An 18,935-nucleotide genomic window follows, 5' to 3' on the forward strand; every position below is an offset into this window, starting at 1 on the left:
GATTACCAGTGTGGAAAAACGCGAGAATAGAACCAAAACATTAGTAAATCAACAATAAATATTAAAAATTAGCATAAGGGTCGGTGGTAACTAAACCAGAATGTTACGGGACCTCATAACGTGGGTGTTGAACACGTATCTGGGAAAATATCTGGAGAACTTGAACTCCGCTCAACTGTCTGTGGCCCTGCTGTCGGGTAAATTTTGAAAGTGATATAATTTTTTGGTTTTATCTTTCCGCCTCCATCGAATATACATTCTATTACTCTTTATTAATTTCCAGGCGAAGTCGAGCTTGAGAACATACCCATCCGCAAAGATGCCCTCCGCTCTTTTAATTTGCCAGTGGAAGTCACCGCCGGAAGCATTCGGAAAATCAAGCTCCAGATCCCCGTCCGTCAGTTCAGAACCTCACCCTGGTGCATATCCATCGAGGGACTGTTCTGCATCATCTGCCCCAAGAACCTGGACAACTGGGATCATGAAAAGGAGAGGCTGCAGGATCTGGAGTACAAGCTGTCGGTGCTGGACGCTGCAGAGGCTGGCTGGCGGTCCGAGAAGGGCCAGCAAATGGAGTCCTACTACTTCTCGTCGTACAACAATTGGCTGAAGTACGGCACCAACATGGCCACCAACATAATCGACAATATCGAGCTAAAGATCTCCGATGTCCACTTCCGGTACGAGGATATTGTGGACTCTGGCAAGAGCCGGATATGTACGGGCATCAAGATTGGCTCCCTGACCGCCCAGAGCTGTGACTGTGATTGGACCAATGGTTCCTACAAAATGACTAACAGCGAGATGAACTACAAACTGGTTGAGCTCAAAGAGCTCTCCGTGTACTGGGATCTGTTGCACGAGGACATCAAATGTCAGTCGTACACAAATCAGGAGATCCTTGAAAAACTACACACCACCTGCGAGCAGAGGCCGCACAATTTCATCATCAAGCCGATTTGTGCAACAGCGCGATGGAAGCGCGACAAATGCCAACAGGTGATCCGAACCAAAGACAAACCCAGGGTCTCTTGCGAGATCCTGGTGCCCGAGGTGGTCATAGACATATCCAAGGTGGGTTTTGAGAATATTCTACACGGGTGCGGAGTATCATAAATTGGGCAAGTCTTATAAATAGTTAAAAATGTGTAGATAGGTTCAAGGTTTAATTTGTGGCCCGAAAAAAATAGATAAGAGTTTAATTATGATTCATTTTTATCAAAATATTTACTTTTTGTTTGTCTTTTTCAGGTCCAGCGGTTGCAGATGTTAGATAAGCTTTCGGAAATCCGTCAAGTCAAGGAGGTGCGGCAGTATAGGTTAAAGAGGCCCAGTTGCAGTATAGAAAGTAATCCCCGCCTGTGGTGGAAGTATGCCCTCAATTGTCATGGCTTCTCCATCAAGCAAAACGAAGAAAGTTGGCTGGTACTCACGGAGAACCTGCGATATATGAAGCTCTACAAAGCTATTATACTGAATCCCAACGAAAACTTATCCACTGAAGACAAAGAGTTTAAGGCTTACTTTGAGAGCGACAGATCTATATTGGATTTAAAGATAATGAGACGGATTTCCTTTGAAAAGGTTTTTACAACCGGCTTTGCCTTCGAGTCGCCAAACGTTAAGGGATCTAATATGCTCTTCCACTGGTTCCCAAACTGGATGGGCTGGTATGCGAATAATCCCAACACCCCGAACAACGAACAGGACGAATCGCTGAAACACTTGGAAGACGATATCTTGGTGGCTTTGGAAAACTCCCTCCAAAATAACTCGGATCTGAAGAGCGATGCTGTTTTCGGGCACTTTTCAATCAAGCTTCTGAAGGGCCTGGTTATTCTGCAGACTGAGGAAGTCCTAGGTGACGGTAGAAGAAAGTCCATGGAGATGCAATTCAATAACTTTTCGGCCTACCTTCAACTCAGTCCACAACTAACCTCCTATACGGTGGGCATATCCCTGCAGGAAGTCTATCTGATTGACAAAACCAGCTGTGACACGATGCACAATTATTTAATTAAGCCGCAGACGGGTAGTGTAGCTTCAACAAACCAAATAGCCAAAGGGACGCTCGAGGAGGACATTTTGTTCCAATTGCAATACGAAAATTGTAACCAGTTACGATTTCAACTAAACATTAAGTCGAAAGGCCTGGATCTTATTTACAATAAGGATGCAATACAGTGGCTTTTAGATTTTCTGGCGGTTCAAAATCCGAAAATACCCTCACCGCGGGATCGAATCGAGAAGAAAACCGATTTTATGGAAAACTGGAATCAAATATTCAGTGGCAATGAGGTAACATTATATTTTCCACAACTTTTAAAACGCATTTAATAATATTTTGTTATTCTTAGGTAAATCGAAAGACTTGGATGTTCGAAATTGAAATCTTTGCTCCTCGGATAATATTCTTGGAAAACTACAAAGTTAGCAATTCGTTGATGGTCTTGTTGGATTTCGGAAAACTGGAAATGAGAAAAATGGAGGTGAAAAAATGCATTCCTGTGATAGAAACGGCGGCATCCGAAAACAACAGCGACGACGAGGAAACCTATCTGACTCCTTGTTCGACTCCTCCGGCTTCGGAAAAAAGTGGTTCCGATTCTCCGACTCTTCTTGAAAATTCGAAAATTGAAAATTTTCTGAACAAGAACGTCCACTTGGAGTACGTACTTCACAACAAGATATACGACAAGTATCTGATAAACTTTACAAACCTGCAAGTGTTGGTCTGCAAGTACGAAGAGAGGTGGCAAGCCTGCTTGAAGACATCGTCGAACTTTCATCTGATTGACAAGTTCAACATAAATCTCACTTTCGAGCAGAGGAATATCTTCACTGTCGATCCAGACTATCCCTCGTTTGTTCTCTTCGGCACATGCCCAACGATACTGATCCATGGGAATGAGGAGCTCATAAACAACTGCTACACCATAATGACACCCATTGTGAAGGCCTCGAAGGAAATGGATAACATTTATCGAGGGGGCAACACCATCTACGCCAGTGAACGAATCAAGAACCTTGCCGAGGACGACAAGAGCAGGATTGTGATTGAGTTTGTAATGGATCAACTGGTGATCGAGATGCAGTCGACGGATAGGAGCATAGCCGAGCTCCAAATCATCGGAGCACGAGCCGGACTAACCAAAGAATCAAGTGAAACCAAAATTTCAATGTCGGTGCACGGGTTGCTGTTGGTGGATGCCATTCAGTCGTTTGGACCTGATTTTGAACTCCTAGTGGCCAGTCATCGTCATGTGGGGTAATTTTAAAAGGAGATCCCTTATTTTCACGATCTTTAATGTTTTAATATAATTTTTTAGAATGGATAGCTTATCTGGAAGTCTTAAACATAGTACTGTAGTTTCTCCCACTTCGCCTGGATCACCTCACTTCTTCGACAGGGCTACCAGTCCTCATATGATAACGAAGGCAGTGCAAAATATTAAAATGGGTATAAGCATATATAAAGTTATAGTTCCTATAGTTTAAAGCTACATATGTCTTGATTTCTAGGAGATAAGCAAACCGAGTTCTGCCAAGATGAAGACTCTACAGCCCTGATCTCGGTTGACATCACAATTGTTCCACAAGGTCCTGCGAATCCCGTCAAACTTCACACTACCAACATTACATTCAACAGTTTGGACATCATAGGTAGGTCTACATATTCGATTTATTCAAATAAAAAATGTAATATCTGTTTCTTTGCCTCCTTTAGCAAATCAAGACACGATTATTGAAATACTGAACTTTGCGAAGAGGACTCTTCTCACCCAAAACATATTCCAAAGCGATAGCCCAGTACCTCCCAAAGAATCACCTGATGAGCCAATTGAATTGGAGGATCAAGTGAATCAAACAAGCCACAATAAGATCACTTTTGACTTTTTCCGACTGAACATCCTTCTGCTTTACACCATAAAGAGGGAAAAAATAAGTATAGGCAGGAAAGTAGGAACTGTGACACTTACAGAAGCTAAGATAAATGCCTCCTTTCAATCGGATTTGTCCATATTTGGCTCCCTCGGTGGCATACAAGTCATTGACATTACGCCAGAGGCCTTTTGTCATCCGAGAATTCTTTCTGTTGGTCGAGATCAGATCTTGAGAGCTTCTGATACCAATAAGCAAACAGTTCTTAGCCAACTATCCAATGAAATCTATTCCAATAACTACAACGAAGAGAAGAGCGACGAAAGTGATGCCATTAGCTTCCAAAGTCATTGGAGCGACAAAACCACATGTACTTTTCAAATGCGAATGGCCTCAGCTTCCTATACCCATTGTCCAAGATTTCTGAGGGACGTGAATGCTTGCATTACATATTTTAAAAGGAGTTTAAGGTATGTCTCCATAAAAATTCATAATATAATTATTTAATTGAAATGTATTCCTATAGGGAGTTTGCTACTTCAATTGGTAACAAAGCTACAGACATGGCCAAGGAATTTGTGCAACAAATAAGAGCCACCGAGCAAACAGGTCCCATATCTCCCCAACGAAATCGTCAGGAAAATTGGTAAACTCCAATTATTCAAAATAAATCAAGGACACTTTTATAAACATTCTTTTTGCAGGCTTGATATTATAATAAGCAGTCCTATCATAATCCTGCCCATTTCCAACATGAGTACGAATGTTTTGATTGCCAATCTGGGAAAAATTAGTTGCTCCAATTGCCCGAAATCCGATGGCGATGATCTAGAAGAGTCCTACACCATAGATATCACAAACACCTACGTATACTCCCTGAATATGGATGAAAGCGACTATAGTTTCAACGTACATCCAGCCAAAAATAAAGATGCAATACCCATACTTCACGACACGGCAATCACCTTGCACCTCTATGTGGGCTACAATGAAGACAGTGGTCCAGAGAAGGAGCTAAATAGTGTATCTGTAATTAAATAATATTCCATATTCCAAACTATTTGTTTTTAAAATGTCTTCATTTCCAGATAAAAGGAAGCATGGTAGAAGCTTTAAAAGTGTCCCTTAATCGAAAGCAATATGAGTTACTTCTGGAGTGCCTTCGATTTGCCACGAATTTCTCGAATGGATCATTGAATGAATCCGAGGACTATGACCAAAATGGAGACAGTGAACCTTCTTCAAGCAGCGAAGAGGTTCACATTATCAGCACCACAATTCAGTTCTCCATGCCTGTCTTTCAAATCAACCTGCAAAACGAATACCACAATGATCTTATCAACCTGACCTTCAAGGACTTTAATGTAAAGCACATCGCAAAAGGATACGACAAGGATATGGAAGTGATTTTAAAGTCGGTCCTAATGGAAGATCTAAAGTCGGACATCAGCTCACCGTTCAGAAACATGGTGACATCTGTGGACCTCGAAAGGAATGTGAGGAAGAATGAGCTGTCCTCTTCCTCGTGTCCTGATCTGCCCAGCTTCCTGAATTCCCAAAGACATCGATGCAATTCCGTGCCCTCGGGCTTCTATGACTACATGCAATTGAAAAACTTCAGTGGTGAGAAGAAATCCACCTTCAGCAATAATAACGACTTTGGAAAAAAGAAAGAGAGCCAGACTTTGGTGATTTACAAGTCTCATACTGGTCGATCGGCTCAGAATGGGAAACTGGAGCAGATGAGCTCCATACAATTCAATTGCCTGAATTTGGCTATTTGTGTGGAACGCTGGTACACCATATTCGACTTTTTTGGACTGGTTTCTGTGGATAATTCCAACGAAAAGGTCACCGAAGAGAAAATACAAGTTCAACAAAGTAAGAAGTATCACTTTTATAATTATAGAATAATTTTCTTAACATATTGCTTTATTTTTCAGATAAAACCGAGTTTGGCAGCCGACTTAAAGTGTCTATAAGAAGCTTAAACTTCACGTTGATTCGGAACGAGTCTCTCTTGTCCAGGGTGAATGTATCCAATGCTGTCTTTGTGATTCTTCAAGACCACTTTTGTAAAATAGTTGAGGGCTGCTTGGGATCCGTTTCCGTCAATGATCTCTCGAAATATGGAAGCATCTACAAGCAAAAGTTCCTAACAAGCGGAACGGAGGCCCTAAACTTTGTTTACAAGAAGTAAGTGCCCGACAGAATCTTTAGTTTCAAAATTAAAGCTAACCATGGCATTTTTTTTTTTTGGCGATTTTAGAAAGCTTGTCGATTTGGAAGCACTAAAGACTTTAGATAGCGACTCCACATTGCGAATTAATATGGCTGCTGTGCATTATATTCACACCAAGCGTTTTGCTACCGAGCTGCATGTTTTTGTTAAAGACTTGCTTCAATTGCAGACGGTAATATTGACACAATATCTGCTTGATTTTAATTCTTATGAATATCTTCCTTTAGCCTGTGATAAGAAAACTCAAAAAGCAGAATGTGGAGAATGTGCGGCCTTCGAAAATGAAGCTAGTTATCCAGGCGGATTCACCTGTGATAGTACTTCCCGCTTCCTACAATAGAAACGAAGTTATAATCGCATACCTGGGGCAGTTTACCTTGAAGAATAGTTTCCATTTCGCCAGCGATGAGGGCATCATTAGCAAGAAGGCCTCACAGCCAAATGAACATGAGATCTTGGACGTCATGCGCATCAATCTGGTGAACATAAATCTGTATTCTGGAGAGAGAAGTACTGTGAAAACCAAAAAGGACCAGGAGAACGATTCTATCCTGATTGCTGACTTGAATTTTCTGAGATTGGGCCAGCCGTTCTTCAATGATGCCACCTTCCTGCACCTGCAACTGGAGCGAAATCTGTCCGCGGAAATGAATCGCGTGTGTCCTGACATCAGTGTGCAGGGGACCTTCTCGAAACTGAACGGAATGATCAACATTCAACAGTACAAGCTCATTAGGAGCTTCCTGAATAACAACATTGGCGAGCAGACGGATGATATTTATTGGAACTACTCCAACAATAGTTGTACGTCCATCGAAAGACTTTCAACAGTGAGTCTAGTGCCCAAAATCGAGGCTTCAAAAGCAGTTTCCATTCTGATTTCTATTCGAATTCTCCTGGAGGATGTCTCGCTATTACTGGCCCTGAACACCAGCCATAGAACTGTCGTAGAACCCCTGTCCTGCATCCACTTCCTCAAATCTACTCTGGAGATAGACCTGTTCAGCGATGGCTCCCAGGATATAGATTTGATATCCAGCAACATCCTGATCGAGGATGAAAGAAAAGACACGGGCATGGGGAATGAAAACGTGTTCAAGAACATACTGGAGCCCTCCAAGAAGGAGGTGCGACCCGAGAACTCTGTTCAGGTTGAGGTTCACTGCCGTAAGAAGGCCAATTTCTGCAAGTACACCATAATGCTCAACAACATGAGGGTGTTTGCACTCCTCAGTTTTCTGGATCAGTTGAAATCGTACCTTCAGGAGGATTCACCCGCTCCCGTGGTCAGTAACGTCACGAATCCGAGCTCCCAGAAACCCCAAGTCGATAATAGCGTTGCCACGGAATTCGTGGTGAACATCACGGATTCGGAAATAATATTTGCGGAGGAGTGCAGCCGGCTGGACTCGAATGCCATCATTCTGAAGAGCACCACGGTCATTTCGTACAAGCCCAACAGTAACTCCGTGCCACTCTCCCTGAACATCAACCACCTGGAGATATTCTCCTGCACCTTGGACGCCGAGGAGGAAAGTGCTCTGTCCATAATTGATCCATTCACGCTGAACATTGAGCTGCGAAGTAATTGTTTGAATATACTCATTCAAAAGCCCCTGAATATTCGATTATCCTACGTGGATGTGAAGCTGTTCTCGAGAATGGCCCGACTTCTGCCATCGCAGACAGCGCGTTCCAAAAATGTAATCTCGAAAGCGGATTCGGATTTGGAGAAAGTGGCTCCCCTGGTCGCGATGGGCTTTGAACTTTCCGACTGTCTGTATGCCATGCAGGTCAATGATTGCAGACTCAACGACGCGGCCCTTTGGCTCACGCATCAGAAACAGAGTACCTCCAAGAATCCCTCCCTGGAACTGAAAACTGCCGTGGTGGACGCGAACCTGATATCGGTCTTCATAATTGATGACTGCATGGATGCTGACGTGCCCCTACTGGAGATTTCGCTCTCCAAGTTCCTGCTGAACTTCACCTTCAAAACCCAGGACCCCAACCCCAAGGAGACGAATGTGAGGTACTTCAGCTTGGGCAACATCGACACGGAAGCCGCGGTGAACTACTACAATCGCCGGCTCAGTGGCTGGGAGCCCGTGGCCGAGTCCTGGGAGTCCAACTTGAAGTGGAAGTTCGCCAAAGGGCATTTCGACAACAAGAAGCGCTTCGAGATCGGCGTCTCCAGCAAGCAGATGCTCAAGCTGAATGTCACATCCACCTTTATAGAACTTTTCCATATGGTCCTGAAGAACTGGACCAACGACTTCAACGACAACGCCACCAAAAACAAGCAGCGGTCTCCGTTTATTCCATTCGCCCTGCAGAACCTCACCGGCACACCGCTGCTGTTCAAGCCGATCTATGCCCCCCTGGGGGACCTGAGCTGCTCCGACCTGCACCAGTTCGAGCTGATCAAGCACTGGTCCTCGGTGCAGCCCAACGAGACAAAGACATTCGATTTCAGCCAGAAGAGCAAGCTCCGCCACGTGCACTCCCACCAACTGAACCTGCATCAGATTTTCGTCCAGATCCACGGCTGGACGTTGATTGGACCCATCTCGATTGATAAGGTGGGCATGTTCTTCCGCACCAGCACCATGGACAACCAGTTCTCCACCAAGACGCGGATAGTCTTCGACATATCGCTGATTGGCTCTGCACAGAAGCTGATCAAAGTGAAGTCTTCACTGGAGGTGGTGAACAAGATGGATCGCAATGTTTTCCTGAAAATGTCCCTGAAGAGCAGCCAAAGCGATGGCCTAACAGCCATCAGTGCTATCAAGCCCAACGATGAGCTATCCCTGCCGCTGAAGTTCATCGATGCCTCCTTGCATATAGCGCATAACACGAATGAAAACGAGGCCTACGAGGACACTGGCTTCACGAACAGCGAAATCCTGTGGAAGGGAAACCTCTCCGGGAAGGAGAATATGCAGAAACTGTACGTCAGTTATGACAGCAGCAAGAGCCTTTTGTACACGCTCGTCAACATAAACCGGGAAATCTTTCACACCAAGGAGCAGAATCTGCCAGGACACAGGATAACTCTGTTGCCTCCGCTGAAGATAAACAACATGCTCTGCTGCGATCTGATGTTTAAGATCCATGAGACGGCCACCGGCAGGATAAATGCATCCGAGAGTACAAATATCTATAACGTGAACATTTGCGAACCCTTCAACCTGAGCATAACTCTGGACAACTTCCAACTCTCTGGCCAGCTGAAGATTCCCATGAGCCACAGTGGCGTGGTGGAACCGAAGCTGAAGCTGTATGACATCAAAAGGAGGGAGCTTCACCTGCGAATCTCAATCCAGTCGTGCAAGGGCAAGGGCATGGAGATTCATATCAGTGCTCCAGTCTGGATTATCAACAAGACGGGTCTGCCCTTGATCTGCAAGCAGGAGGGAACCAACAACACTGCGGCAGGACAGTTCGAAGAACACGAAACTGCCAGGCAAGTGGCGCCGCTTATGTTCTCTTTCTCCGACCAGGAAGGATCCCCGGCTCTGGAAGTGCGTCTAGGCAATGCTCTGGGCGCAAAGAACATGGTAGGTCATCAGGTATAAATATAATAATATGATAATAATACTATATCCTGTTTTTTAGTGGTGCAAGAGCTTCAGTACCAACAAGGATCTAACCAACCGGGAGCTGCGAGCGGAAAACACAAAGGGCACTTATGCGATTGGGATAAGCGTTAGGAGGGGAAGAGGTCTATATGCCTGCACCACTTTCGTCATCTTATCGCCTCGCTATCACTTGTACAACAGAAGTGGCTACAAGCTGGAGTTTATGCAGCTCTGCGATATTGCCAACTATGTGAGTTACTGGACCACCACTTGGTTCATTTATTAATAACCTCCTCCTTTTAGGACCGGCCGGATCCTCGTAAAATAATCTCGGCACCCATCGACTGCAATTTCGCATTCCACTGGCCCAACTGGGACCAAGAGGAGTTCATTTGTGTTCGGATTCCGGATATAGAGTGCTGCTGCTGGTCAAAAGGCATCCCACTCGATGGCTCCATCAATCAGAGCTTGTACATTAATGTGCGAAACGACTGGGGCGAAATGTTCTTCCTTCGATTGGAAATCATATCCAAGGATGCCACTTTCATACTTCTGTTTACGGACGCACGAACCCTACCGCCACCGATTCGCATCGACAACTGTTCGGAGGTTGTCATTAACTTTTCCCAGAGCCGAACGAAGCCCGTCTGGATAACGCCAGTTCGTCCCCAATCCTCCTTGTCCTATGTGATGGACGATCCCAAGGGCATGAGTGCCCTGCTGATGGAGGCGCCCGGAGGCAACGTGATTGAGTTTCCCGTTGGCAAGCCCGACCTGAAAAAGACGCTGACTTACACGAATTTCATTTACATAGCATTTCATGGCACCTTCGAGCGGTCGGGCGACGAGGAAGTGCATCATAGGAACCTAGTTCTGGGAGTACACGGAAAGAAAGTTGTGATAGTGGAGAAGAATTCAGGTGATCGGTCGCAGCTATGGCTCATGAACTCCAGTGGTCAACTGGAACACGAAGGATCGACTCCGCCGGTTCAGTCCAATGACGGCAATGCAGTTCGCTTAGTCCTGGATCTGGAGAAGCCGCCGAACCCCACGGAGTATACCACTTTGGTGGTTCGAACCCCCAACAAGCAAAGGGTAACCACGCAGACCTGGCGGTTTGAAAATGGTCGGCTGATGTGCCACGCCAATATGTGCGTTCAGGTGGGAACTTAATAGTGGTATTATTTTCTGGATATTTGAAGTCTTAATTTCTTGATATTTCAGTCTCGGTATGGGGAGATCGGCATGAAACCCTACTGCGATGCTGTCGTGGGACGGATCGAGAACAATTCAACAAAGAGGAACTCCATACCGCTCGCTCAACACATTGTGGCCCAGAAACTCAGGCCTGGATCGGGTCAACTGGAAATATCAACGCGAAAGGATGGCCCGATCTTGACTATCGAAATTTGTGATATTAAAATAAAAAAGAACTCAGTATTCCTAACGCCCGATTCGTTGTGGATGCACGCTTCTCTGAACAATCGCCAAATCACAGACTCGGGAAAGATAGCTGCCACCCATGAGTATCTGGTAAGGAAGACACAATACTCTTTCATACTATATGTGTGACTTATAATCTTTATATTCTAGATCAATGTGGAGCTCGTGAAGGGAATTGGCATCTCAATAATATCCCGAAAACCCTGCGAGGAAATCATGTTCATCAGCCTGGACTGCATCCATTGCGATATGGTGCAGAGTGCTTTAGAGAACTCGTTAGATTTAACTATATCTTATATACAAATAGATAACCAGCTGCTGGACGCGGTCAGTCCCATCGTTATGTACACCCAGAACTCCAACGAAGATGACAAAAATAAAAACGCAGTAGTGCTCAAGCTCAAAATGTTGCCCTGTCCCAACAAAAATGCAATTATCTTCAAATATCTATCGCTGGACGTGAAACCATCGACGGCGAACCTGGATGAGAAACTAATACTGAAGTTGGCCTCGTTCCTGGGCTACGGAAAAATCAATCCACAAAATTTAAGTGTGCAATACGAATTCGAAAACCATGAAGAACGATCGATTCTGCAGGACATGAAGAGATACTACTTTGAATATTTAAATATTGGAGCAACGCAGGTACGATCTTTGTTTCTAAATATTTGAAACCGTTTTTGAATCATTTGTGTTTTTTGAAGGTTCGTCTCTCAGCGATTACCTCTTCAAAGTTGCCGGTGGAACTACATGAAACGAAAAAGGCTCTAGGACTGACCCTCATCAAATTCGAGGATGCTATGATTGAGCTCGACAGGTACTCGGATAAATCGCATTTCGAAACCCTGGACGTTTACCTGAAGGGCATAAAGACCCACTACATTCAGCAAATCAAGTGGCACGCTGCTTATATTTTGGGCAGTGTCGACTTCCTCGGCAATCCCTTGGGATTCGCCAACGACCTTTCGGAGGGTGTGTCGGGCCTGATTTTCGAGGGCTCGGTCAAGAGTCTGGTGAAGAACGTGACGCACGGCATATCCAATTCCACAGCAAAGTTGACTGAAACCCTGTCCGACAGTTTGGGGAAAGTCGTGCTGGACGACCACGACAACGAGACCAGGCAACGAATCTTGGAGCTGCAGTCAAATACGTCCGGTGGCCACCTTGCAGCGGGTCTGAAAGGTCTAGGATTCGGACTGTTGGGTGGAGTAACGAGTATAGTGCGGCACACATACGATGGCGCCGCATCGGACGGCGTTCCCGGCTTCCTAAGTGGCCTGGGAAAAGGTCTGGTGGGCACTGTGACAAAACCGATTATCGGAGTTCTGGACTTGGCATCTGAAACGGCGAGTGCGGTGCGGGAAACCAGTCGGGACACTCACAGGAGTACTCCGGAACGAAAGAGGCTACCCAGATGCGTCACGGGCGCCCCTGGCGGCTTGCTGCCCCTCTATTCCAATCGCCAAAGCAAAGGCCAGCAGTACCTGTACGTAATCAATCATAAAAACTTTGGCGAAAAAATAATTTTCTACGAAACGAATCTATGGAGCGATAAAGAGGCCAAGTTACGACTGCTAGTTTCCACCGAATATGTCCGAATATTCTCAATTGTTGACGGCAATCCAACCGTCATGTTCGAGACTCACCTGAGCGAGATACTCTCGTGCCATCCGCTGGTAACGAATGCTGGAACCACTGCGTCATCCAGCAGTAGAGCAACGCCGAGTTACTACATTGAAATATCCACCAACCTACCGAAGGTGACGAGGCCCAGGATACGGTGCCGGTCTGAGGAATGTGCCGAGGCGGCGTCGAGATGTGTAAGTTTTTAGTTTATGATCTGAAGGACTAGTTTTCTTAAAATATTTTAAACTACAATCGATAGTTGCATTGGAACAGTTTCTTTATTTTTATAAAAACTTGAAACGACTATCACATATATTTAACTTTTGTTTCTTTTTAGATAAATTACGCTAAGAGTGTCTATGATGAACGTGAACATGCCGTTTTATAAAATGCATTATGCCGGTTCGTGATAATAAAAATAAACCTTTTGACAAAAGTGTAACATTTTATTCTCTTTGGCAAAAGTTAGTAGGAATAATAATATTTAAGCCCATCAACCATTAGTAATAAGCAAATGGAATTTCGAATCAAAAATGGTTCAATAAAACCACAGATCCAAACTCGATCAAAATGGAATTCAGAGCATCTGTAAACAAAATCACCTCACGGAAGAAATTGTTAAATATATATAGAAAATAGTGTAAATATTGTAACATATATGTGTATATTTTGTTGTTGTCATGAAGTGCATTTATAAAAGAAGAATGTTTAGTAGTTTAAAGGTAGATTAGTAACAGTAGTATTTAATACTCGGCGTTTTTGTAATGCTCTCTCCTAAACGATGACAGTTTCTGGCGCTGCGTCTGAAGCGCCTGTTCGATTTCGAGTACTTTCACGTGAATTTCCATCTCCATCGTCTTGATCTGCGATGGCGTTAGTTTCGCCAGTTCAAGTTCGCTCTGCTGCTCCAGCTGCGAGTTGCAATCCTTAACGGTGGCCACCAGCGTACCTGTGGCCTGGGTCACACTGCGCGAGGCTTTGGTAAGGTCTGTTAACTTTTGGCTATTGCGATCGGCCTTGACCTTGCTGGCTATAACCATTTGCGTTGTGCAGGCGGCTATTTCCTGGGCCGCCACAATAAGCTCAAAGTTTTTACCAGACTCACTCTCTATGGCCTTGTTTGCCGCCTCAACAAGATAGTTGGCCGCCTTGGCTACGCTCTTCGATGCGGAAATCAATCCATCCGACCATTGACTGTTTCTTCTGTAGAATTCATTGGCACTTGCATTTCCTAAAATGGGAATAGTAAAGATTTGATGGTTTCTCTGCTGATTATATATAGCTTACCCTTTTGTGACGCCACTATTTCGTGTTGCAGAAGACGCGACTTTTGTATTAAAACCTTGACACATTCCATTAGAGTCGTACAGGCGTCCACAATTTTCCCATTCACCTCCAGATTGGTTTGGTTGTCCTTCTCCCGAGCCTTTGCCAGCAGTTCGGTGATTTTCGAGGCAGCATCATCGATGGCAGCATCCATCTCCCGCAGTTCTATTTCAAGAAGCTTGTCCAGATCGATCTTCTGCTCGATGGTAGCCCTAATCTTTTCGACTAGTTTTCCAATATCTGTCAACTTTGCTTGTATATTGGAGGAAATTGTTTGCCTTTCGCTGTCTTTCGTCTCGTTGTTTATTAAATACTGGAACAATTGACAAACATCCGAGCAGAGCAGAGATGTTTTTGTGAAGATTTCTGAAAAATATATAATTTTATTAACTGTTTTTGTAAATAATCTATATACTTACCCTGACCCGTTTCTATAGCCGTGGTGGTTTTGTAAACAATGTCGCATTGATCATACAGTTTTATAAACACATATCCCAAATACATAACATCGTGCATTCCCTCCGTTGAAGTAAAGTGACTTATAGCTGCAGAGTTGTTGAATTTATTCAACAGGGGCTCCATCTCCTTAATAATATTTGGTATAGCTTCCAGTGGTTGCTGCTCTGATCCACTCAGTTTCGAATTACAGATCTCCTTCACAGTTTTTATAACCAACTTTCGAAGTTCGTTCAAATCTGTGTTACAAGTTTGGTAGGAACTTGTTACGGACTCTATTTGTTGTGTGGCTTGGGAGAGTTGGCTTTCAGCAGCCAAGAGTTTGCTTTGCAAATCTGCTCTTTGTTGCTCTACTGACTCATTTTCCTGCTGCAGTTTCTTAATAGCTTCCACCGATTCCTGAAAAATAATAATTTAATAAAATGGTTTAAAAAAAATAATTAATTTTCATACCTGGAATGCTGTTTCCTTCTCTTGCAAACTATTTATTGTCTGCTGCAACTGGGCATTTTGTGAATCGTTAATGGTCTTGTGCTCCGAATTCAAATTCTCGATTTTAGTCAGAAGAAAGGCCTTTTCCGCTTCAAAAGCTTTAAAGTTTTGATCAATTTCGCTGGTTTTCAAGCTAATTTGACTTTCCGCACTTGACAGTTTCTCCTTAATTTCATTAAATTCTATATCCTTCTGCTTCAAGTCACTAATGGTCTGCAGTATCTGGGCACTTTGAGCGTCATTGCTGCTTTTATGTTCGACATTTAGTTCCTCTATCTTCGTTAGAAGCAGAGCCTTCTCCCCTTCGTTGGCCTTAATGTTGTTCTCGATTTCTGTACATTTTTCAATTATTTGGCTTTCAGCACTGGATAATTTTTCCTTTGCGTCATTTAACGCGGCAGTAAGTTCCTCGATTTTAATGAAGTTTAGCCTCAAGTTTTCAGAGGTAGAATTTATGTCTAATTGCTGCATTTGCTTTTCTTTAACTACATCATCGTACTTTTCATTAATTTCATTTTTGACTTTTTCGAGCTGCGATATCTTTTCGATTTGCTCATCGAGTTGCTTTTGCAAAGCCAAGTTGGCTTTATCTTTTTCCTCAAAGTTTCCCTTAATCTTGGAGATTTCGTTGGTAAGTGCCTTTGTTTCCAATACCAATTGGGAGTTGACTTGCTTTTCTTTGTTTAACGATTTATTAGATTCACTTTGCTGAAAATATAATCAGTGTTTTAGTATTATGATGATTAAATAAATTATAATCTTACCTCTCTTAATAACTGAATGTGTTCATCCCGAATTTTGGTGTACAGTGTTTTGAGTTTATTGAACTTTTCCGAAGACAGCTTGTGTTTTTCCTCTTCTTCAATGGCCTTTTCTGTAAAATTAAACAAGAATTCTTGTAATTAAGCTTTAAAAACAGTATATTCATATTCTTACGCATCAGAATTGGATTCTGGTTTAGCTGGAGTTCCAGTTCATCGTTTTGCATACGCATGTTGGCGCACATTTCCCTGGAAAGAGCCAGATCATTGGCCAAGATAGTGTTGTTTTTCTGCAAGTCCTCTACATCGTGTCTGTAGCTTTGTTCCAGTTCGTCAAAGTTTTTCTGCAGGGCCACCAATTTAAAGGAAAGCGCCTCAATGCCAGCTTCCTTCTCACTAATAATTCCTTCCAAAACCGTCAGCTGCTGCTGCGCTTGACTATATGCCTCAGCCTCGACATTATTTGTATCAACCAGATCCTCAACCACTGGATCGGGTTCCTGCGGCACATGGACAACTGGCGGTACGTAACTGGTGAAATCATTCTGGGACTTGAAATTTGGACTTGACTCTGGCAGTTCTGGAACAACTATTAAATCCTTGAAATACTGAAGCGGACGAACATTGTTGTAGAAATCTTTCAACTTCAAGAACAGGCCATTAAACCGATCTCTATGGCCGGACAGAACATCGTAAGGCAAACCATCATGAAGTTTGAACATGAGACGTACACTCATGTCGTAGAGAGCATTGGAATCCTGAATAAGACAAACAATTGGCGCCAATCTGCATTGTCCTTGGGGCGTCATAGACGACATTCGGTAGTGGTTCATTGACGCGAAAATGGTCTGCTGCAGGGCAATGATATCCTCCAAATAGTCAAAGATTTCGACGCACAATTGAAAACTGCAAGAAGAACTTATTGGTGAGGAATACTTGACATGTTTGTGGATAGTCTTACCAGTAGTTCAAGTCCCTATCTACAGCAACAAAAAGTTCGGTGAAGGATATGTTCAAGCTACCAGGAAACAGTCGGTTCTTGTCGTGAAAGTTCAGTTTAGACGCCAAGAGATTGCTGTACGACTGTATACAACAACCAATGTCATCCTGCAGAAGCCCCCACATCTTGCCCACCTCCAGGATCATTTTCTTGTGGCTCTGCGAATGCCTTATCGCACTGTCGTGGCCCTCCCTCATGACCTTGTGAAGGAGGTGGAAGAACTTCCAGGCTGTAAACCGGCTCTGCATCAATGGCTGGCGGGTGGCCATCATCCAGAAGCTCTTCGCCTCCTTGGTCTTGTGAATCATGATGATTATGGAGCGAGCATGTTTGGTTTTGAGTGGTGCCTCCAAGCCATTTAAAGCTTTATTTACACTAATGTTCTGAAATAAAAAACGGTGATAAGAGAGTTTTATTCAACAAATGAAAAATATTTAAGCTTCTGATAAATTCCACATTATATCGTACTTTTGCACTGTAAGAGTTTGTGTTAAAAATATTTAAACTTATGAATGAATCATCGTATAACTTATGGCAGTTATCCAACAATGTTTGGTTTGTCATTCACTTTTTTCAAAGCACCTGGAATTTATTATCGGAATTTTTTCATCACTCTTTGGGGACTGCATTCTCAAGATTAATGAAACCCGGCAATCTTATCTTGCTGATAATTTAACTCTTTATCCCCAACTGCTATGTGAGCCGGAGGGCCTGGTGTTTGTAGATATAGAGATAGGTTTTCCTATTGACACAGTAGTGATACCTTCACAGTTTCTAGTTTACTGGGTCAGCGACATCTCGGAGAGAAATTTTCTATTAGCATACAGTTTCACAGTGCATTTGAGCTCACATTCACACAGTTTGTCGGGGCGGGACTCCACAAAATCTGGTTCAAGGCTGACTTGTAGTTTCAAGATAAATGTTTATGATAATTCTCACGTATATACAAATGTTTATAAACAAGTAGAAAGAGTTGCTTGTCTAACGATTTGCGAAGAATAGGAAACATAAGGAATACTTTAATCAAACAAGCACTACACCACAATTAATGTCAAATTAGAAGGGGTTTTTGCGGCTTTATGCGGGTCATCCAGGTGCACGTACTACATACCAATTGGTAGAATTCTTTTTCGGCGTGAGTTGCCATTGTTTGACAATACTTGGCGTACTCCTTGGACAAACTGGAATCATTCGCGACGCGATGTGTGTGTTAAGTTTCTTATCTTATCTTATCAACAATGTTGCCCATTGTTTGTGCGGGTGTGATTCATATAAACAAAAATTTGTTTTCATTTGTTATTTTGGAGGGTTGCATTTCAGCACCGAACGGTGTTCCATTATTTTTGGAACGCTGGAAATGGACTGATATCTAGAGATGGCCCAACTATCGATAGGCAACCTTTTTAAATTATAATTTTTAATAGAAAAATATTTTTTTAGATTTTTATGCAAATTGTTAAAGAATCAATATAGAAATTGTTAAAGGTTTTCCGCTAGAGATTCGGATGGAAATTGGATATGATATCGTCAGGGGCCATATCGGCCTTCCATGCATTTTTCAGAAATTTGACGGGGATCCCCAAATATAGCTTATAGCTTTCAGAGTGGGCCACAATGCCATTCCATGCGTTTGCCCCAAATGTTGAAGGGGACCCCCTAAAAAATTTTTCAAAAAATCTAAAAAATATTTTGTGCCTAGCTTTTGATGCAGATACATGGAGAATCGATCTAAAAATCGATTAAGGTATTCCGCTCAACAATCCGATCCATATTGGCGAAGATATAGCCTTCAGAGTAGGCCACAAAGCCCTAAATGTTGAAGGGGACCCCGTAGAAAATTTTGCAAAAAATCTAAAGAATATTTGTTTTTAAAATGTATATGCAGATTTATGGATGGATATTGTCTGATGGATCTGATTTAATGGATATTGGCTAAGATATAGCCATCGCTGTGGACCATATATAGGATACCCCCATTTTCAAGGGATAACTGATCTTCCGGAAATTACCCTATATTCGTGTTTTTGAAGATATAAAGTTTGAAGTTCCTACAGATTCCTACAAGATGCATTTTTTAGAAAAACAATATATCACCAAGAAAATTTGAAAAAAATTTTAGAATA

General features: G+C 43.1%; 2 protein-coding genes across 3 annotated transcripts; one reads left to right on the top strand and one right to left on the bottom strand.

The window, feature by feature from the left end:
• The first annotated feature begins 25 nt into the window (after positions 1–25).
• Vps13D (vacuolar protein sorting 13D) lies at positions 26–13,330 on the top strand. Its single transcript, XM_017234075.3, has 19 exons — positions 26–197; positions 284–1,074; positions 1,252–2,298; positions 2,358–3,268; positions 3,330–3,460; positions 3,523–3,663; positions 3,728–4,352; positions 4,409–4,528; positions 4,587–4,911; positions 4,971–5,763; positions 5,826–6,078; positions 6,152–6,296; positions 6,352–9,687; positions 9,746–9,958; positions 10,012–10,869; positions 10,933–11,241; positions 11,302–11,796; positions 11,856–12,971; positions 13,115–13,330. The coding sequence occupies exons 1-19, from the start codon at positions 101–103 to the stop codon at positions 13,163–13,165; spliced, it is 11,757 nt and encodes a 3,918-aa protein (XP_017089564.2). The 5' UTR covers positions 26–100; the 3' UTR covers positions 13,166–13,330.
• A 92-nt stretch (positions 13,331–13,422) lies between these two features.
• On the bottom strand, positions 13,423–18,147 carry Hip1 (Huntingtin interacting protein 1). Of its 2 annotated transcripts, none has more exons than XM_017234073.3 (8): positions 17,924–18,147; positions 16,774–17,195; positions 15,988–16,718; positions 15,816–15,925; positions 15,013–15,759; positions 14,523–14,958; positions 14,065–14,469; positions 13,423–14,008 (listed from the first exon to the last, which is right to left on the bottom strand). In XM_017234073.3, exons 1-8 carry the CDS (start codon positions 17,957–17,959, stop codon positions 13,521–13,523), a joined length of 3,375 nt encoding a protein of 1,124 aa, XP_017089562.2. In that variant the 5' UTR covers positions 17,960–18,147; the 3' UTR covers positions 13,423–13,520. The 2 variants fall into 2 exon arrangements, with proteins under 2 accessions (XP_017089562.2, XP_070136401.1); XM_070280300.1 differs by lacking the exon at positions 17,924–18,147 and adding an exon at positions 17,281–17,350.
• Positions 18,148–18,935: the final 788 nt, after the last annotated feature.

This window comes from Drosophila bipectinata, chromosome 3L (assembly GCF_030179905.1).
Source record: "Drosophila bipectinata strain 14024-0381.07 chromosome 3L, DbipHiC1v2, whole genome shotgun sequence".
In the NCBI taxonomy this organism is placed as follows: domain Eukaryota; kingdom Metazoa; phylum Arthropoda; class Insecta; order Diptera; family Drosophilidae; genus Drosophila; species Drosophila bipectinata.